This window comes from Oncorhynchus clarkii, chromosome 8, assembly GCF_045791955.1.
Source record: "Oncorhynchus clarkii lewisi isolate Uvic-CL-2024 chromosome 8, UVic_Ocla_1.0, whole genome shotgun sequence".
NCBI lineage: Eukaryota > Metazoa > Chordata > Actinopteri > Salmoniformes > Salmonidae > Oncorhynchus > Oncorhynchus clarkii.
Genome location: NC_092154.1, coordinates 14179580 through 14201326, shown reverse-complemented (window position 1 = coordinate 14201326; position 21747 = coordinate 14179580). Strand labels below are relative to the sequence as shown.

Below are 21747 nucleotides of genomic sequence, written 5' to 3'. Positions count from 1 at the left end.
ACTAATGAGGCTCTTTCCCCCTTTCTCACCATGCTTCAGATTACATCTCCTCTCCCAAACCAAAATACACTCTGATGACGCTCTTTCTCACCATACTTCACATCCCACCTCCCAAACTAAAAAAAGAAAAACAGAGACATTAATAATGCAGCGGTTGGCATTTGGATAACGTGTGTGTGTGATGCCTTCACTGGAGCATCACTACATTACCGTGGCAGAGTAGTCAGCTTGCTGTGAGAGGATCGGTGCATGTGGGAGCTGTGGCAGGACCAAATGGGATTTACTATTCTGAGCAAAGCACATTGACATTAAGGGCAAGTGTACAATACAGGAGTCGGGAGGAAGGGCGAGATACGTTCAATGGGTTATCAGATGGCTCTGATACTGTAGCATTATACACAGCACCAGTGGAGGCTGCTGAGGAGAGGACAACACATAATAATGGCTGCAATTGAGTTAATGCAATGGCATCAAACACATGGAAACCATATATTTGATATCATTCTACCTATTCCGCTCCAGCCATTACCACGAGCCCGTCCTCCCCAATTAAGGGGCCACCAACCTCCTGTGCACAGCATGCGGCATTGTCATTCTGTTGGTCTTTCCCTGTTCTGCCTTAGTGAGTGGGACGTTTCTGTGAGGGCTACAATGACTAAATGACTGGTTGCTCTTTTCTTGTCCTAGTGAACAAAGTGAACATCAGTCATCAGACTTTGTGAAGAGGATCCCTGTGACTATAGGTCAGAGTTTGCTTCTTGGATGCAGCACTATGAATGGGTTAGAGAGCAGAGCGTAAGAGGTAGTGCTGGTCACCAGAGCAGAAACACATCAAGGTCTGTGATGCGAAGCGGAGAGAGCTTCTGTGAATATCGTGACGGGGACATGGGATGTCTCTGACTGTGCAGCGAAATCAACATGACTTTCATTCTGCCCTCAGTCTGGTAACAAGTGAAGACGTCGTCCAGCTTGAAGCAACATCCGGCACCCAATAAAAAGAGAAAGAGGGTGGAACAAAGGGAGGAGACAGAAGAAGAATAAGCGAGAGAGAGAGAGAGAAAAGGAGAGACTAGAGAGGTAAAGTGGGGACGAGAGAAGAAAGAAACTCACATTTTTACAGATGGATCTGGGTGTGCTCAAGGCTCTGGAGAGAGAGAAGGTTCTGGAGGTTCTTCAGAGAGACAAACTTTTACGCAGCACGGATGACGACAGGATAAGGTAGACAACATAATTTACTTCAGCCAAGCTTTTCACATTTACTGCATGGACACACTGTATAACAACAACACTCAGAGGGTACTTCAGGATCTGTGGAGACAATGACAACGCTTAACTGATGCTCCTCAAAATAGTATTCACAATCGTTGGTGTAAAATGTATCATTAATACTATAATGCATTTAATTAGAATGAATTGCCAGTGGCTGACTGACAGGAAAAGTGGATGCGAAGAGATGATCAGTACAGTTAAACCACTGCCATCGTTACTGTACCTCAGGCTGCTGAGGGGAGGACGGCTCATAATAATGGCCAGAACGAAGCAAATGGAATGGCATCAGACACATAGAAACCATGTGTTTAATACCATTCCACTAATTCCACTCCAGCCATTACCACGAGCTTGTCCTCCCCAATTAAGTTGCCACCAACCTCCTGTGCTGTATCCCCCACCTGCGACCATCTACTGTTACAGGAGGCTGAAGACGGAGCTACAGGAGATCCGAAGGAAAGGTGCCAAGAGTTTTGCCCGGCAGTACAGCGAAAGGACTTGCGCCCGCTGTCAGAGGCCGCTGGGAATGTTCTGGAACTCGGGCGCCGTGTGCCGAGGCTGCAGCCACCGCGTCTGCAACAAGTGTCGTGTGGGCGTGTCCGCCCTGGACTGGAAGTGTACCGTCTGCCACGCCTACAGGTAGGAGGCATGTCAGTGCTGTAACATAGACTTAGATGTCAGAACCGTAACATAGAAAGTTATGTCAATACCAAAACTGTAACATGGACTCACATGTCAGCACTGTAACATAGAATGTTATGTAATTGTTATAACATATACTTTTATGTTAGTGCAATAACATACTGTCATCTCAGTGCCGTAACATAGAATGTATGCTCTAACCTCTAACCTCTAACCTCTAACCTCTAACTGTATGCTCTAACCTCTTTATTATTGGTATCCTCTATCCTTTATTCAATATTTTAAGGCGTGTTAACATGTTGAGAGAATGAACTGACAAAATGTACAGTATTTCCTTTGTAATCTAAACCAGGGCTGTTCAATATCGGTCCTGGAGGGCTAAAACACTTCTGGGTTTCATCCTGTCCTTCTTATAAGGGACTAATTCCAACCTGGGACAACAGGTGAGTGTAATTTACTAGCAAGTAGAAACAAAAACCAGAAGTGTTTCGGCCTTCCAGGACCAGAATTTAACAGCCCTGGTAAACAAAGGATAATTTATCTCAAATGCATTTCTTCACACTTCTTAGGAAGGTTAAGATCAGGTCCGGGGAGTGGTTTTTGGAAGAAAGGGACAAGAAATTTCCACCTGACTCGGGTTTGTTTCCTTTACCCCTCACATGCCTAATTCTCTCAGAAGTAAAATGGCAGTATGAAAAAGTATGAAGCCATATGCACTCATGAAATTACTAAAATGTAAAAATGCCTTGTATGTCTAAAAACACAGCTATACAGTACAGGACTAGTCAAGTAATACATCATACAGCTAGATGTGTTTCAGTTGTTTTGCATGGTATTGAAAAGTGGTCTTCTACATAATCTTCTAATGTGTGTATGGTTTAGAGAACTGCTTTGACTGAATAATGCATTGTTGCTGTCTGCTAGGACATTGCCCGGGAGAGTGGGATAGAGTCCATAACAGTAATATTTAATAGTGTATGTGTACTGGTGTTGGCAGCTATAGCAATACTCTTTTAATTTACAGAAAGGCATGAGACTGTTGGGGAGAAGCTACTAAAGTCTTACCAGAGGTTGAGGTGAGTCAATGGGCAGTCATAATTTATAAATGTATTGTATTATGTGACCATAGTGTCTGATAGAGATATTAGACACAGATGGATGCAGGTATGTACTTTATCAATATTTAAAAACATCAGAAATTGGTGGGCAAAACACTGTTCAGTGAAAATATCACTTTTAAAAGCTCATTCTGTTAAGTCATGCCCAAATAATGGTTGACTTATCCTATACTTGTGTGGCCAAAGCATACATTTGTGAGAGGAAAAAAAACACTTAAAAAAACCCACTTCAAACTATCTGACTGTTTCAAAAATGTTTGGCATTTCCTCATATAACGTGATGTCACGTTTTTGGCCGAGACGTCTCATTGGCTGGCCTGGCCAATCAGCTGTTTACTTGTTATTACTATTTTTAGCAACCAGTATACACCCACACCGTTCAAACGTAGAAAAACTGCTTATTTAACTACTACATTTTGGGGGGGAAGAAAAACTATTTAACTTATATTGTGATGAATTATAGGTCATGTTTAATAGAAACATGGAAATAGCATTCTCTGTGTGTGTGTTTCACTTTCCAGTCATATAACAGTCGTTCCGCCAACCGCTCCACCCTATTACGATGGTCCATCCTTCAGCAGATCAGGGGTAAGGTCAAATAAAGATATCCAAATGATCTACCACTTAAAAGGCTTTAAAAACCATCTGAGAAGTATCGTGCAAAAATGCTTAACTTATTGTAAAAGGTTGGTTTCCTTCCTCTGTAAGCAGTCTATGGACATGGTCTGGCAGCAATCCATGCTTTGGTTATGTTTCCCTAGCACTGTTTCCATGTGCTAACATTTTAGCGTTTGTGGCACAAATCCCACTTAAGTCATGGGCCCGATATTAGCATTTTTCGCGCATCATGTCCAAATCATCCAAAAGTATCTCAAATTGATTGAAGCTCAACAAAGTCACTTATAGATGATTTGAACATGATGTCCAAAAAATCCAAGAGGTGCAATTGACATTGCAGCTATAGAATTGCCTGGAATTATGAATTGTTAAAATGAAAGGGATTCTGCATACAACTTATTTTATTCAATAAATAGGTTGTGATGGGCTCACTCCTTCACAGTTTCATGAACCACAATTATGACTTGGTCTGTCAGATGTATTGTCAATCATCTCTAGGGACTGAACAAACCAAAAAAAACATTCACCAAGTCTATGGAGGACCTGATGGTTTCCCTCACAAGCCACATGAGAAGTAAGTGACTCTTTTGAGCCATTTTGGTATTTACGAAAAAAAAGGCTGCATTCCAAACACTTAAAAGACACACCCTGGGCCTCCCGAGTGGTGCAGTGGTCTAAGGCACTGCATCACTGTGCTAGCTGTGCCACTAGAAATCCTGAGTTTGAGTCCAGAAAACTTCTGTCGCAGAGGTTTTCGTTGCAAACTTCCCTTGCTTGGCTAGTCATTTGGACCGAAGACAAATATGGCTACAGGGATTCCCCCAAGGGCATAAGGCAAAGGTAAGTGGACTAGGGTGTGTCTTTTATGATTTTGAAACGCAGCCAAGGTCTCTGTAAAAAAAGAAAACTGTATGATCTTTCAATATGAAGTAATTTTATGTACATCTTGGTGAGAACTAGGATCCAAGAAAGTCAAAACAGTGACACATTTCCTCTGAGCGTTATCGCAAACCTTAATGTAATTTGTCGATAAGATATCCTTGCGATCAGTTGTCGGTGTTAAGGAAACCGCACCTAGGAAATAAGATAAGATATGATACTGTATCTATATTGAAGCTTGTTCGCAAGCAGCACGTCAGAAGTGCTATGTTATGGTTGGAGACGGTCTGTGTGTGTTATCCGCCCTACCGTTCTGGTTGCAGGGTTCTCCAGGTCGCAACAGGATGTACGAGTGGAACAGGATCTTCTTACAGTGGACAACAGGCGGGGACAGAGCACTGGCTGGAAAAGCCTCTCTGACACAAACATCAACAAATACAACAATGTAAGAGAAACCAAATACATATCAACCCCTCAACTTTGTCAAAGTATCACACTATCAAGTCACAGACCACATATATTTCGTCAAACCCCTGGGGTAAAATCAAAGAGACCCCACCTACATATGACACGTATGACACTGACAACTATTTCAGACAGGAAAGAGGGAGACTTTAGAAACAGCTATTGGAACAACCTTTAATAATGATACACATTTCCATCTTGTCAAGAGGTTCAAGCCTCAGTGGAATGGCTAAGATGTTGGACTGACAGACGCAGGGACCCGGATTCAAGTACCAGTTGCGCTTCCCTGGAAATTCACTAGAAAATGAACAAAAGTATACTATATTTCAACAGACACAACCTCTCTCCTCACAGCTTACCAAAGGCCCCAGTCTTACCAACCTGTTCAAGAAGAGCCGGAATGATGACCAGAGCAGTTCCTCGTCAGGGGCGGATGAGGACCTTTCCCTGGGTTCAGAGTACTCATGGGGAAAGAGGGTGAGTTGAGTGCCCTGATGATGAAGAAAAGAGACATAAAGAACACAGGGACTTGTGCAACAGCAGCTCGTGCCAAACTTCACAATCTATTTGACATTTTATCAGATAAGGATTGTTGTTATGTGGTTGTCGTGTATTTTTCATGTCTCGCATAGCTGCATAGTCTTGTCGCTGGCGGAGAAGCTAGAAAGCAATGCATCCAAATCATCTGAATACATTACGGAATAGACCTGCATTATGCTGTCATAACATCCTTTTAAAGAGGCAATGTGACATGTTGATCTGTATATAAAAAAATACATATATTAATATTACAGGGCAGTAGTGCTAGTAGCACTGGTACAGACTCTTGGAGATCAACAGAGTGACAGGGGAGCTAAAGCTCGCCATCGCCTTCAACCACATCACTTCCTGCCTGGAGATCACAATAAACGGCTGCAGAAACCTGGCGTATGGAGATATCAAGAGGAAGAAGTGTCACCCGTAAGCATTATTACTCAATACACCAGATTATAGAAGAGGCCCTACCCTGCCCTAGATTATAGAGGCCCTACCCATCATTGAATGCTGACTTGATTGGGGAGGCCCATTCTAGTAATTCTATGTCTTTCATAACAGATTATTACTCTCTGTTGTACTGATATATCCATTTGAAAACTAGATCTCCTCACGCTGTACTGTATGTGTCAACATCATGGGCAGGTACGTCAAAGTCTACCTACTGCCGGAGAAGTCTCAGAGCAGCAAACTGAAGACAACTATCAAGAGGAACACAATGGATCCCATTTATAATGAAATTTTACAGGTAAGGAGACAAATATTATGGGTCATATTCATTTGGACACTACAAAACATAGTAAAAACTTGTTCAACTTAAAATCAAAACAAGCTTCAATTTAGTGTCTAAAGAATACCCTGAACTGGCTTAAAAGTAGTGAGTGGAATAGGCTACATGGCAATGAAATCTCCTGTTTTTCACCCACCTATGTATTGTATTCCCTGATGCACAGTGCCAGATGGAGAGCCCCTTGTTGTCCAGGAGTACTCTGCAGGTGTCTGTGTGGCACTCTGCGACCCTGAAGAAGAAGGTGTTTCTGGGAGAGGTCCTCGTCCCGCTGGAGGGCTGTATATTTAAGGACAGCACCACCCAGGGCTCCAACTGGTACCCCCTGTGTCCAAAGGTAGGGTATAACTGCTGACATGAAGAAACGTTCACACAATACCCTTTATCTTTATAAAACAATATTTTTAGGAAAAAGTTTTGTTCAACTTGCTGGTGTGTCTCCTCTGTCCTCTCTCTATCTCACTCTTATTTCTCTCTCGGTCAATAGCCTGAGAGTCCAGAAGGGAATGCAGTAGAGCAGGATACAGCAGGAGAACTGCTGGTCAGAATGAAGTTCACCTCCTTGTCCCAGCCGTCCTGGGTTTGCCACACAGATGGTAAGTTGACTCTCTACCGTTCACGCACCGAAACGTTTTGCTACAGAAAACAAATGTTTATATCTCAGTTAGTCCCTCCCTGTTTCATTTTGTTTTCACCTCTTTGGTGTCTAATGAATAAGACCTGATTTTGAAACAGTTTACAGTGTGTTTTTACAGCACCAGTGGTCAGAAGATCCTTATATTGGTTTGAAATGACCTTGATTTATTTTGTTCCTCCTCACAGCGGTTCATATTGGACCACATGATGTTGGTCAACTGACTGTTCTTGTTACTGGTGCCAAAAATCTGCCCACTAAAGCAAACAACAGTCAGAACACCTATGTGAAAGGGTAAATGTATGATTAGTGTGTGTGTTTGCTGGGGTGTGATATTGTGTGTCTGTTTTAGGTGTGTTGTGTGTTTATGTATCTATGAGTACATGTGTTTCATGCATACATACAGTACGTGTGTGTGTGTGTTTTATGAACTATATGTTTATGTTAGAGGAATTTAATTATTGTGTTCATTAACCAATTCAATTAAAACACTGTCCGTTTCTAAGAATTTGTAAGATTCTTATTTGCATAAAATGGACAGAGACCAGGCTCAAAATTAATCAATAGCATAGAGCTCTGGTCATAATACCATGTACATTGGTTTATATACCTCACGTTTTGTCATAAATGTCCCTCCTCCTCTCAGATACAATGGCAATATAGTTCACAAGCCTTCTCACATTGTCTGCCACCTGTTAAACAATCTACTACAAGCCCAAGGTCTCTCCCCTCCCTGGGTAGGGACAGAATGTCCTGTAAGGAACACAGTATTCTAGCTGGTCTGACAATAGCTCCATTCGTTTCTAACAAGGAACAGAAAGTCCTTGTTCTAATTCTTGACACAAGCTACACACATCATATTCAGTATTATGGTTATAATAAGATTCATACATTCATACAGTAACAGAGTAGTATTCTGTTTAGTTATAATTCTAAGCTAAATGTATACATCATTTAGTCATTATTCATAAAAAATCCCATAACAGTTTATCTTTACATGTTTGTATTTTAGGTGCTTGACTCTTCCCGGGTCCAGAGAGCTGGTCCAGAGGACCCCTGTCCTGAAGAAGCCCAGTCCGGCGTGGTCTCATCCAGCTGCTCTTCAGCAGAGTCACGCCCTATGACCTCCAGATCTGCACTCTGGAGCTTGACCTCTGGGACCACGCCCCCTTTACCTTCTCAGACCGCCTCCTGGGCTGGGTCAGAATGGAAGCCGGTAATATGGCTGTCTGTCATACCTTTACAATCATACAGTAGATTTGAATCAGTTTGCATGAAAATGAAATGGCGTAAATAGAAAAGTTTGACCAGGCCCATCCAAGGGGGCTTGAGGTGAGATACATTATTTGTTTTTAAATTCTTCAACTGGGTTTACTTCATCTAATACCAACTCCAGTTGTCTAAAATCCCAGACTGAGTAAAACGTCAATGATAATTGAATTAACAAGAGCACCAATGTCCTATTTCACACTAATGGAATTTAGAGGGCCATCAGGTGAAACCTGTTTCCTCAATTTCACCTTACAGGGTATTGAGGACTCTCTCTCCTTAGCATATAATTTCTCTCTTTTCATTCTCTCGTGCTCTCTCTCTCTCTGTGTGATGGACTCAGCTTAGTGCCGTCTGTGGTTTCACAGAACTATAAAACATTGAAAAAATTTGAGAGGAAGCAAGGAAGGACTGATGATGTCACTGACCTGGCACTCTCTGTTAACCACATGTTTCTTAGGGTCATCATGGCAACTGGTGCTGCAGACACCCAACATGTGGCATGACTTCAGTTTACCCATGCAAGCCAACATCAACAGCAGGAGAACATGATGTCAGAGTCAACAGGGAAAAAAAGCACCTGGACTGGACACGGTCTCTCCACAAGAAAAACCTTGGCACTTTAAGGGCTCTATTCAATCCGTATCGCAGAAATTCAGCGTAATTTAAAGGCAATGCTCCCACATTAGCGGAGTCTGCATTTACGGTAAACGTTGCGGATTTCGGCTCAATATGAAATGACTTTTACATTTCTGCAATACAGACTGAATAGAGCCCCTACTCTACCTTTACCTCTATTTGCACTGACTGTCAGGCCCTTGCTTAGTGAAAGTCCCTCCTATTAACTATTTATGTTCAATTGATGACCTTTTATGTATTAAAAGGATGTTCTACTCAAAAGGAAACCTATTGTTCTTTATTACTGTTTTTAAAGGGATGTTCCACTCAAATACAACCCAACATGATTTTTCCACTTTCCTTGGAAAATGGCCTACAACTGAGGTGTTCAAGTGGAAAATCATGTTAAGTTGTATTTTGAGGGGAATATTCCTTGTGCTTTAAGCATGCTCACCTGATAACATTGAATGAATGAAAGTCATTAAACGTCTGAGAAAGTGACTGTCTACAACATAAGAAAACATGTGGTTGTCTCATTCTTTCTTAGTTTCTTCTTGTCCTTTCTATTCATGAGTTTCTGTAACCTGTAGTTAACCCCTAGCTAACGTTTTTCCCTCAAGTCAGAAGATCAGAAAGCAGAAAGTGAAAACACAGTATGAAGCTGTAATCATAGATCTTTATTGCCAATATGCTAAACACCTCATTATAAAATCCAGTTGAAATAATATGCCTTGGAAATGCTGCTAGCTACCGTGAACTGCATGGCAAAATGCTGCTAGCTACCGTGAACTGCATGGCAAAATGCTGCTAGCTACCGTGAACTTCATGGCAAAATGCTGCTAGCTACCGTGAACTTCATGGCAAAATGCTGCTAGCTACCGTGAACTGCATGGCAAAATGCTGCTAGCTACCGTGAACTGCATGGCAAAATGCTGCTAGCTACCGTGAACTGCATGGAAAAATGCTGCTAGCTACCGTGAACTGCATGGAAAAATGCTGCTAGCTACCGTGAACTGCATGGCAAAATGCTGCTAGCTACCGTGAACTTCATGGCAAAATGCTGCTAGCTACCGTGAACTTCATGGCAAAATGCTGCTAGCTACCGTGAACTGCATGGCAAAATGCTGCTAGCTACCGTGAACTGCATGGCAAAATGCTGCTAGCTACCGTGAACTGCATGGCAAAATGCTGCTAGCTACCGTGAACTGCATGGCAAAATGCTGCTAGCTACCGTGAACTGCATGGTCTCCTTATGTTGATTTGATGAGTGGAATATTTTCTAAAGTATAAAAAGAAAGTTATAATTTACAAATAAATCTCTTTAATTTACTGATCTAAAAGAAAACCTTATGGAACACAAAACTATCATTATTTTGGTTTATATAGAACCTGATACATTTTAAATGTTCTTGTGATCATTAGTAGAATAGCAGAAATATACAAACCAAGAGGAAATAACCCTTTTTTTAAATGAACCATTTATCGTATAAATATTAAACTATTCATGATTTCCCAGATACTGTAGAGCAATATTAAACATAAATGAAAGTGTTCAAATATTATGGAAAAACAATGAAACAGAACATAGTACACTTTTCTGCAAGTAAGAGTATGAAGTTAATATACTGTATGTTCCCCTTTCTGAGTGGTCCCTGTCAGAAAAAAATAAATATATATTACCCTTTTTCAAAATTGACACCACATTTAAGAAAACACCAAAAAGCAAGGCTCTGATTGGCTGTACTTGATGTCTATCAGGTGCACATCATGGCGTACTATTACTGTCTAGTCCCACACCTCTGGTTAAAAATAATGGTGAGTGATTTTGTTTGATCGCATCAAATGACAAATTACAAATAACCAAAACAGAAAGAAGATTTGTTATGCTAAAAGAAAATAATATATATTTTGGCACTAGTAAGTTTTCTTACAAGAATTTGATAAGCCTTTTTACAGGAGTAAGTTCTCACTAAGGGGGAACTGGTAAAAGTGGTGAGGCAGATGTGTGTATCACTCACTCTCTTTATACTGCTCCTGTGTGTGTGTGTGTGTGTGTGTGTGTGTGTGTGTGTGTGTGTGTGTGTGTGTGTGTGTGTGGGGCAGTGGAGGGATTAGTTCAGTGACCATTCAGAAAGGGTACGTGGCTGTGTGGCCCTCATGGCCTCTGGGGAGGGGCCTTCTTATAAGGCCTCAAACTCATCAATCCTCTGCTTGGTGTTGCCCGATCGGATCTGCCGCAGGGTCTTGTACTTGTCCCGGCCGGCGCGCACGTTCTCTGTGTGGAGCAGATCGTTCTGGGTATGCTTAGTGTCGTCGCGGGCCTGGGCCAGCTCCGAGCTCAGGGCCTGCAAGGAGGAACACGATGAGTCAAGAAGAAGTCAACCAGGGAGGAACATGCCAAGGACATGAGTGATCAACAGGACAACAAGCTGTTGAAGATCTGGATTTGAACCAGATCTTTATAATAATCCAATAAATATATCCAGAATATTCTATATATTATATTTAGACACAAATAGTACGTATGCATTGTGTTAAACGCTTCACTTCTGCTCAGAAGCCACGCTATTCTGAGAAACTACCACAATGCTGACAGAGAAATTCCTCTGCTAGAGCTGCTTATTCCAGACTGACAATGACACATTCCCCTTGAAGGGAAACTCGAGTTGTTAACCATATATTTTCACCTACCATTTTAGCTCCCTGGTAACATAATTTGAATGCCATATTTGGCTAAGTAGTTTTCACCTATTAGTCTATAATTATCTGTTCTAGTGGACTACCGAGTAAATATACAAATATATATTATTCTGTACCATCCAATCAGAATTAGCAATGTGATAAATGGAAAAATTTGTTTTGGAAAACTGCATTTTTATCTGTTTTCCGTTAAAACAAGACAAATTCATTTAATTCCACATGAATAAAAAATACAGAATATGGTCCTATTTCGCATGGTGGTTCTATTGAGTATGTGGCTGCTAGGGGGCAATGACGTTCTATCTATCTATCTCAGCCATAGGTTGAACCTCAAATCTAACACTTGAACCCTAAGCCCTTTATCACATGGCCACTTGCTGTTGTGTTCGATAGTGATCACAAATTTGTAAGTGTTTTGGGCTAAATGAGCATTGAGACGATGTCCACTCGACACTTTTTTTACGAGCATTGTCTCCCACGACCTGTCTTGTGCATGACTCACTCGCCATGAAACAGTGAGAAAGTTGTAAAAACAAAATTACATCTCTCTACTCCTGCACAAAATATGTGCAAGTATATCGGTTGCCAGTGAACTCATCAGCTGATTTAGCTTGTTGTAGCTTGCCTGCTGCTAACTAGCTTCACTGACAAACGCAGGGATGGAATTTTAGCTAACTAGCTAAGGATGTTGGGCACTACTGATAAACAGTGTGTAGTTTGGCACTTAATTACGATAGTTTGACAGCTTGCTGATGAAGTTGTAGACATGTTCCCAGCAGTCATTCTGTACTTTAGCATGTTTCCAAAGCACCAATTGCCATGTTGTAATGTTGGATCAGCTAAAAGCGCAGCACAGCTGCAGACTCAATAGGGGCAGAGTAGGCTGTTCGCTGCTGTCGCTTGCCTTTCTAGGCCATTTTTCCACACGATGACGTGTGGAGCGCTTTATATCCGTGGTAAGTAATTTCAAAGACTCATATCTCCTACTAACTAACATCACTGTTGCATTAGCTATTTGTTTAACTTAAAATTGTCCCTTCATGATGATGTTTGGGACCTGTTCGTCATACCGCTCAGGAAGGAGACGTGTTCTGTCTCCTAGAGATGAACATACTTTGTGCGAAAAGTGCAAATCAATCCCAGAACAACAGCTAAGGACATTGTGAAGATGCTGGAGGAAACAGTTACAAAAGTATCTATATCCACAGTAACACGAGTCCGATATCGACATAACCTGAAAGGCCGCTCAGCAAGGAAGAAGCCACTGCTCCAAAACCTCCATAAAAAAGACAGACTTCGGTTTGCAACTGCACATGGGGACAAAGATCATACTTTTTGGAGAAATGTCCTCTGGTCTGATGAAACAAAAATAGAACTGTTTGGCCATAATTTCGTTTGGAGGAAAATAGGGGAGGCTTGCAAGCCGAAGAACACCATCCCAACCGTGAAGCACGGGGGTGGCAGCATCATGTTGTGGGGGTGCTTTGCTGAAGGAGGGTGGTTCTATCTTCGCAAAATACATGGCATCATGAGGTAGGAAAATTATGTGGATATATTGAAGCAACATCTCAAGACAACAGTCAGGAAGTTAACGATTGTCCATTTGGAAGACCCATTTCCGACCAATGACCCCAAGCATACTTCCAAAGTTGTGGCAAAATGGCTTGAGGACAACAAAGTCAAGGTATTGGAGTGGCCATCACAAAGCCCTGACCTCAATCCTATAGAAAATGTGTGGGCAGAACTGAAAAAGCGTGGGCGAACAAGGAGGCCTACAAAGCTGACTTAGTTACACCAGCTCTGTCAGAAGGAATGGGCCAAAATTCACCCAACTTATTGTGGGAAGCTTGTGGAAGGCTACATGAAACGTTTGACCCAAATTAAACAATTTAAAGGCTACCAAATACTAATTGAGTGTATGTAAACTTCTGACCCACTGGGACTGTGATGAAAGAAATGAACGCTGAAATAAATAATTCTCTCTACTATTTGTCTATTTGTCTATTTGTCTTTACATTCTTAAAATATAGTGGTGATCCTAACTGACATAAGACAGGGCATTTTTACTAGGATTAAATGTCAGAAATTGTGAAAAACTGAGTTTAAATGTATTTGTCTAAGGTGCATGCAAACTTCTGACTTCAACTGTAGGTTGATTTTCAACCAGTAATATATGATTCAAGACTGAGTGATTTAATGAATTAATGATTTAAACAATCAATCAATCAAGTGATCAATCAAGTGATACTCAACCCATTAAGCAACCCACCAATCCCTGCAAATTTGCACATCTTGCTGCAAACTAATTGCTCTTACCATGAGCTGCCTCTGCACACGCTCGTTCTTCTCGGCCTCGGTGAGGCGCTCCTCTTCCAGGCGGTGGTCGTTGAAGCCCTCGTTCTGCAGGTCGGCACTGTACGTGCTGTTGTTCTCGCTGTCATTCTGCTCCTCCACCATCAAAAAGTCCTGGTTGTCCACAAACATGGGCACCTCCACGAACATGGGGGGAGGGGGCGCCTGAGTGGGGGCCGTCATCACCATTTGCAGCTCCTCCTTGGTCTTCAGCAGGTCGTCCTGGGCCTCCTGAGCCTGAGGGGGTGGGGTGGGAGGACAGGGAGAGAGAGAGGGTTATTACTACAGAACACTGTGGAATGCCCCACATTACAATACAACCTATTCTCATCTTGAGCCACAGCAAAAAGTGATTCCATGTCAAAGGTAGAGTAACTACAGTTACTTGACTGTGTGACACAGGCTTAGACTCAATCAGATCAAGCGTTAACCGGCGATAGCCGACACCCGCAATGCTGATATATTGGCGTTGTCGGAGGTGTAACTACGTTGGTGCTGTCAAATTGGTGAGCAGCTGACCTTGTTCAATGTCACGAAGCCACAGCCGTCCCACTCTCATTAGAAGTTCAGAGCAAGAAAATGTAGGCTATCAAGAAATAATAGCGCTCAAATTGAAAAATCATTCAACAAAGTAATTAGGATTTCTATCAGCCTAACGGAGGTGTAGATTACATCTCACATTCTGTGTTAATGCGACTCCATGCAGCCAATGGCAATATCCGCTTTAGGTATAGTGCCGGGAGCCGCTTGTGGATTTAACAGCTCTAATGCAGTTTCACCTCCGATACTGGCTAAAGCGGATCTGATTTAATAGAACCCTGATCGTGTGAGTGGGTGTGCGTGTGTGTGTGCATCCAACTGTGCGTGCTTGTGCATGCGTACATATGCGTGCATGCATTTGTTCATGTCTGTGTGTGGGCAACTCACCCTGTGTTGCCATGTGTCAGCCTCCTCCTCCTTGCGCCTCTTGGCCTCCTCCAGCAGGGCGATCCTAGCTGTGTGCTCTGCCAGCTCCGCGGCCTGAGAGAGACAACAGAGGAGAGAAGGGAAAGAGGTGAGGACTTACACATCTGGGAGAGACAAGGAGGAGGACAGAGGAGGAGGGCGACAGGTCACAGACAGTTGGGTACAGTACACAAAAGACTACAGGTCTGTGGGAAGGGATGGAGAGACAGCGATGGGTGGAGGGGATAGTGTGGAGGCCTACAGGTTTTAATTCAGGGCTGAGAGCATTACAGGGCGGAGTAGTCCAATCTGTCTCAACATGTGCTGGGGCTGGCCAGAATCCAATCTGACTCAACATGTGCTGGGGCTGGCCAGAGTCCAATCTGACTCAACATGTACTGGGGCTGGCCAGAGTCCAATCTGACTCAACATGTGCTTGGGGCTGGCCAGAGTCCAATCTGACTCAACATGTGCTGGGGCTGGCCAGAATCCAATCTGTCTCAACATGTGCTGGGGCTGGCCAGAGTCCAATCTGTCTCAACATGTGCTGGGGCTGGCCAGAGTCCAATCTGACTCAACATGTACTGGGGCTGGCCAGAGTCCAATCTGACTCAACATGTGCTTGGGGCTGGCCAGAGTCCAATCTGACTCAACATGTGCTGGGGCTGGCCAGAATCCAATCTGTCTCAACATGTGCTGGGGCTGGCCAGAGTCCAATCTGTCTCAACATGTGCTGGGGCTGGCCAGAGTCCAATCTGTCTCAACATGTGCTGGGGCTGGCCAGAGTCCAATCTGCCTCAACATGTGCTGGGGCTGGCCAGAGTCCAGTCTGTCTCAACATGTGCTGGGGCTGGCCAGAGTCCAGTCTGTCTCAACATGTGCTGGGATTGGCCAGAGTCCAGTCTGTCTCAACATGTGCTGGGATTGGCCAGAGTCCAGTCTGTCTCAACATGTGCTGGGGCTGGCCAGAGTCCAGTCTGACTAAACAAGTGCTGGGACTGGCCAGAGTCCAGTCTGACTAAACAAGTGCTGGGGCTGGCCAGAGTCCAGTCTGTCTCAAGTGCTGGGGCTAATAATCTGGTGATGAGGTATAATGACTTCAGTGTGGGCCATAGAGTTAGATAGAAGACTCATATTTGTATCTGTGCCAACCTGGCATCTCTGACAGCATGGGCAGCGCCATTAAAATGGGTTATATTCATCTGGAGTCCTCTATCTAACTATATGGTGTGGGCCATATAGTAGATACACCATTGTACCAGAGAGACCTGCAGTAGAATACATTCGAGTAGAGTACAGTGCTTAGTGCTTATTGTAGGGCTCAGTACGCTGCTTTGTTGTTCACACACACACACACACACACACACACACACACACACACACACACACACACACACACACACACACACACACACACACACACACACACACACACACACACACACACACACACAGTGGGGATACTTGACCATAAAACACATCTGTCAAGTGTGTTCAGCTGTAAAATTGGTGTCTGGCCCAAAAAGGGCCAACACAGCCTCTATTGAAAACAGTCAACAGGTTGCTAGGCTAGACTGCTGCTTAGTCACTGGAGATTCCAGTCTACCTAGTTAAAGCTGAGGAGATGTTGAGAGAAACAGTAGATTGTGTTGTAATGTTCATACTAGTGGTGCCTGTTGTATATATGGGTTCATAGCGAGGCATTACATGTTTGAGGAAAGCCCCATTAGAGCAAACCCTGTAGCGTATCCTACATTCTGTTTCTTCACAGAGACGGACCATTTAGATGTTTTATAGTGGCTTATTGTCTGGTGTCTTTATCTGTTTATCATGACACATTGCTCTGTTATGGGGTTGGTTCAGAGTGGCTGTTGTCCCAACTTTTCCCTGTAAAAACAGCCTCAGTGTTCCACTGTCAATAGTCTTCTCCCTAGACTACAGGTTTACTGTCAGGTCTGTTACAGTGACCCTGTGTGTGGTCTGGTGCAGAGCAGGGTGCAGGGTGCAGAGCAGGGTGGGGTGGACACTGTCTGGCATAAAGGGATGTAGTCCACTGTTACTGTGGTGAAGGACATTATTACAGTAAGGTACAGAGGCGCAGTCTTCAGTGCTGCATGGAGGAGTTAATTTCAGCTCTGCACAGTGCGCTAGTGAGGTGAGGTTTGGAGTTTTACATGTTGAAGAGGTGGTGTCTAGGCTTAAGCTCAGCAGGCTAACACAGTCTTGTGTCACAGACAGGTCAATTTCAGAATTGTACAGTATAGTAGGGTTATAGCAGGGTTTCAATTTGCTGTGACATAGTAGCGTTAATGTACAGTGAGGTAAGGTTATAAGGGGGTTGTGACATGGTAGCGTTATGGTACAGTGCAGTAAGGTTATAGGGGGGTTGTGACATGGTTGTAACATGATTCTGACATGGTTTTAACATGGTTGTAAGATGTTATAACATGGTTGTAACATGTTGTAAGATGTTATAACATGGTTGTAAGATGTTGTGACATGGTTGTAACATGGTTGTAACATGATTCTGACATGTTATAACATGGTTGTAAGATGTTATAACATGGTTGTAACATGTTGTAAGATGTTATAACATGGTTGTAACATGTTGTCAGATGGTTATGGTTGTAAGATGTTATAACATGGTTGTAAGATGTTATAACATGGTTGTAAGATGTTGTGACATGGTTGTAACATGGTTGTAACATGATTCTGACATGGTTATAACATGGTTGTAAGATGTTATAACATGGTTGTAACATGTTGTAAGATGTTATAACATGGTAGTAAGATGTTGTGACATGGTTGTAACATGGTTGTAACATGATTCTGACATGTTATAACATGGTTGTAAGATGTTGTGACATGGTTGTAACATGGTTGTAACATGATTCTGACATGTTATAACATGGTTGTAAGATGTTATAACATGGTTGTAACATGGTTGTAAGATGTTATAACATGGTTGTAACATGTTGTAAGATGTTATAACATGGTTGTAACATGTTGTCAGATGGTTATGGTTGTAAGATGTTATAACATGGTTGTAAGATGTTATAACATGGTTGTAAGATGTTGTGACATGGTTGTAACATGGTTGTAACATGATTCTGACATGGTTATAACATGGTTGTAAGATGTTATAACATGGTCGTATGATGTTATAACATGGTTGTAACATGTTGTCATAACATGGTTGTAACATGTTGTCAGATGGTTGTAACATGTTGTCAGATGGTTGTAACATGTTGTCAGATGGTTGTAACATTGTTGTATAATGTTATAACATGGTCGTATGATGTTTGTGTGGTGGTTCTCACCAGCTGCTCCTGGTTGTGCATCTGGTCCTGGGCGTGGCGGGCCAGCTCCTCCTTGGCCAGCAGGGCGGCCTGACGCTCAGCCTCCAGGCGGGCAGCCTCGTCCTCCGCCATCCTCCTCTCCACCTCCAGCTGCATGGCACGTTGCATCTGCTCCTGCAGGTCTGGAGTGGAGTGGAGTGGAGTGGAGTGGAGAGAGAGAGAGAATACAGAATATATATTTAATATTGAATACTGCACTGTTGTGAAGGGCTTGCAAGTTAAGCATTCCACTGCACTTGTGCATGTGACAAATAAAACGTGAAACTTGAAACTAATGTGGTTTCAGAGATGCTGGTTTAACACTTTTTCAGGCGTTGTGAGATCTGAAAGTAGCCTAACACGATACACAGACTAGTAAGGCATCAAAGATGACCTGGAAAACACCTAAAACACCCAAACACATGCTCCTCATGCAGGTCAGACTCAGAGAGACACTGACAGATAAAAGACAAATACACCTCTGCAAGACAGAGATATTCATAAACACATATAGTAAATAGTACCAGACATACTACAGAACTATACTAAGAAACACATATAGTACTAGACATAGCACAGAACTACACTAAGGAACACATATAGTACTAGACATAGTATATAACTACACTAAGGAACACATATAGTACTAGACATAGTACATAACTACACTAAGGAACACATATAGTACAGAACTACACTAAGGAACACATATAGTACTAGACATAGTACATAACTACACTAAGGAACACATATAGTACAGAACTACACTAAGGAACACATATAGTACTAGACATAGTACATAACTACACTAAGGAACACATATAGTACTAGACATAGAACAGAACTACACTAAGGAACGCATATAGTTTTAGACAAACACTACAACCACATAGTAAACATAAGGTCACTAACAACTAACATTACAATCAGAACCACCCTAACAACTCTCTAACATTACAATCAGAACCACCCTAACAACTCTCTAACATTACAATCAGAACCACCCTAACAACTCTCTAACATTACAATCAGAACCACCCTAACAACTCTCTAACATTACAATCAGAACCACCCTAACAACTCTCTAACATAACAATCAGAACCACCCTAACAACTCTCTAACATTACAATCAGAACCACCCTAACAACTCTCTAACATTACAATCAGAACCACCCTAACAACTCTCTAACATTACAATCAGAACCACCCTAACAACTCTCTAACATTACAATCAGAACCACCCTAACAACTCTCTAACATTACAATCAGAACCACCCTAACAACTCTCTAACATTACAATCAGAAACACCCTAACAACTCTCTAACATTACAATCAGAAACACCCTAACAACTCTCTAACATTACAATCAGAAACACCCTAACATTACAATCAGAAACACCCTAACAACTCTCTAACATTACAATCAGAAACACCCTAACAACTCTCTAACACTACAATCAGAACCACCCTAACAACTCTCTAACACTACACTTAAAATGTTAGTAAGGACAAAGGACCGACCTCTGAAGCAGACCTTCAAAACGAAGTACAAAATCTTAGAAATGTATGATTGCATTATGGATAGTATGGAACCACCAGGCACTTACTGTAGTTACAGGGTTGTTCTACTTCCATGATGTAATCCTAAACCCTCTCCACAGCTATTCATGGAAATAATAATACAATAATAATCCGGTTAAGTAAATCCGGCAGAAGGTATACGCTGTCTGCTAGACTGAATATGGAGATAAACCATGGTCATATTCATTAGGGCTCACCGTAGCAAAACATTGCAGAAATGTTTTGCAACAGAAAAAAAAAGCAAGTATTTCTTATTGGACACGTTCAGGTAGTCCCTTCCTGTTTTAGTAGCTTTTCTTCCATTTGATGCCTAATGAATACAACCCATGTATAGTATAATAATATATAAGGTTACAAACAAAGGTCGATGAGGAAGCATTGACAGTCAGTAAATGCCTTATCAACCTGATAACTGATATCTAACCATGCAGAAACAATACCGCCGGGCTATCTAAGGTTCACCGGGACATAAAGTCACACATAGCACAAGGCTAGCTGTAAACTACTACTTCCAGTAAAAAATAACTTCAATAGAAATTTTCAAACTATTTAAATGCAAATTGTTGTCAACAGAGTAATTTTCTCAAATATCATTACTGTTTTAAGCTATTTAATGCGGCATGAAAACGCAGCACACACACCAACAAACGCATGTACACACACACATTCTCTGTCTCTCTTACTCACACATCTCCCTACATTTAGGTGATAAATGTGCTCTGGTTGACCCTAGTGTCCTCACCAGTCAGACCCTGTTCTCCCCGGGCATACCTTTCTCTGCCTTCTTGGTCTTCTCCTCAAACTGGTAGAGTCTCATCATCAGATCCTGCTTCTCTCTCTCCATCTGCTCCTTCTCTCTCTCTATGGCCTCCCTCTTCTTCTTCTCGTTCTCCAGCTGGGCCCTGCAGATAAGAGAGGGCCGGTGTGAGACACAAAGAGAGGCTGACGTGTGCTGGCTAATTAAGTAATAACCACCCAGGGGGTCATTGGCCCCTCTCGCTGTGTGATATTACACACATTGAGTAGAGACACACTTTGTGCACGCACGCACACGCACGCGCACGCACACGCACACACACACACACACACACACACACACACACACACACACACACACACACACACACACACACACACACACACACACACAGGGCACAGTGTAGCAGGTATAAACTGTCATTCTACAGATACCCTTCGTAGTTTGTTCAGTGATGTTAAATAAGCTGGTTAGACAATCTAGACTAATGACACAAAAACACCCTTTCCCCTTTATTGTTGATGGTTGGCAGCGTAGGTTTAGGTTCCAGTATAGGGTTAGGCTCCAGTGTAGGGTTAGGCTCCCATGTAGGTTTAGGGTTAGGTTCTAGTGTAGGGTTAGGGTTAGGTTCCAGTGTAGGGTTAGGCTCCCATGTAGGGTTAGGGTTAGGTTCCAGTGTCGGGTTAGGCTCCCGTGTAGGGTTAGGCTACCGTGTAGGTTTAGGGTTAGGTTCTAGTGTAGGGTTAGGTTTGGGGTTAGGTTCCAGTGTAGGGTTAGGTTCTAGTGTAGGGTTAGGTTAGGTTCCAGTGTAGGGTTAGGTTTAGGGTTAGGTTCTAGTGTAGGGTTAGGTTTAGGGTTGGGTTCCAGTGTAGGGTTAGGTTCCAGTATAGGGTTAGGGTTAGGTTCCAGTGTAGGTTTAGGGTTAGGTTCTAGTGTAGGGTTAGGTTTGGGGTTAGGTTCCAGTGTAGGGTTAGGTTCTAGTGTAGGGTTAGGTTCCAGTGTAGGGTTAGGTTTTGGGTTAGGTTCCAGTGTAGGGTTAGGTTCCAGTGTAGGGTTAGGTTCCAGTGTAGGGTTAGGTTTAGGGTTAGGTTCCAGTGTAGGGTTAGGTTTAGGGTTAGGTTCCAGTGTAGGTTTAGGGTTAGGTTCCAGTGTAGGGTTAGGTTTGGGGTTAGGTTCCAGTGTAGGGTTAGGTTCTAGTGTAGGGTTAGGTTTAGGGTTAGGTTCCAGTGTAGGGTTCGG

The 21747-nt window shown here is 42.6% G+C and overlaps 2 protein-coding genes across 3 annotated transcripts in view; one reads left to right on the top strand and one right to left on the bottom strand.

The window, feature by feature from the left end:
• The first annotated feature begins 1120 nt into the window (after positions 1-1120).
• LOC139415532 (synaptotagmin-like 3) lies at positions 1121-8792 on the top strand. The gene is given in 17 exon segments (XM_071163639.1): positions 1121-1218; positions 1693-1908; positions 2481-2548; positions 2936-2987; positions 3551-3617; positions 4146-4221; positions 4850-4971; positions 5346-5468; positions 5786-5813; positions 5816-5951; positions 6171-6273; positions 6479-6649; positions 6800-6908; positions 7135-7240; positions 7959-8037; positions 8039-8162; positions 8676-8792. Coding segments are annotated over 17 exon segments (1770 nt in total). The 3' UTR covers positions 8768-8792.
• A 697-nt stretch (positions 8793-9489) lies between these two features.
• The window catches only part of LOC139414986 (ezrin b), a 58106-nt gene continuing 45848 nt past the window's right edge, over positions 9490-21747 (bottom strand). For both annotated transcript variants that reach the window (XM_071162672.1, XM_071162673.1), the window contains exons 11-15: positions 20523-20653; positions 18151-18311; positions 14813-14905; positions 13850-14122; positions 9490-11178 (exon numbers count right to left, since the gene is read on the bottom strand). In XM_071162672.1, coding sequence (XP_071018773.1) covers positions 11014-11178; positions 13850-14122; positions 14813-14905; positions 18151-18311; positions 20523-20653 — 823 coding nt within the window. In that variant the 3' untranslated portion in view covers positions 9490-11013. The remainder of the gene's footprint in view (positions 11179-13849; positions 14123-14812; positions 14906-18150; positions 18312-20522; positions 20654-21747) is intronic.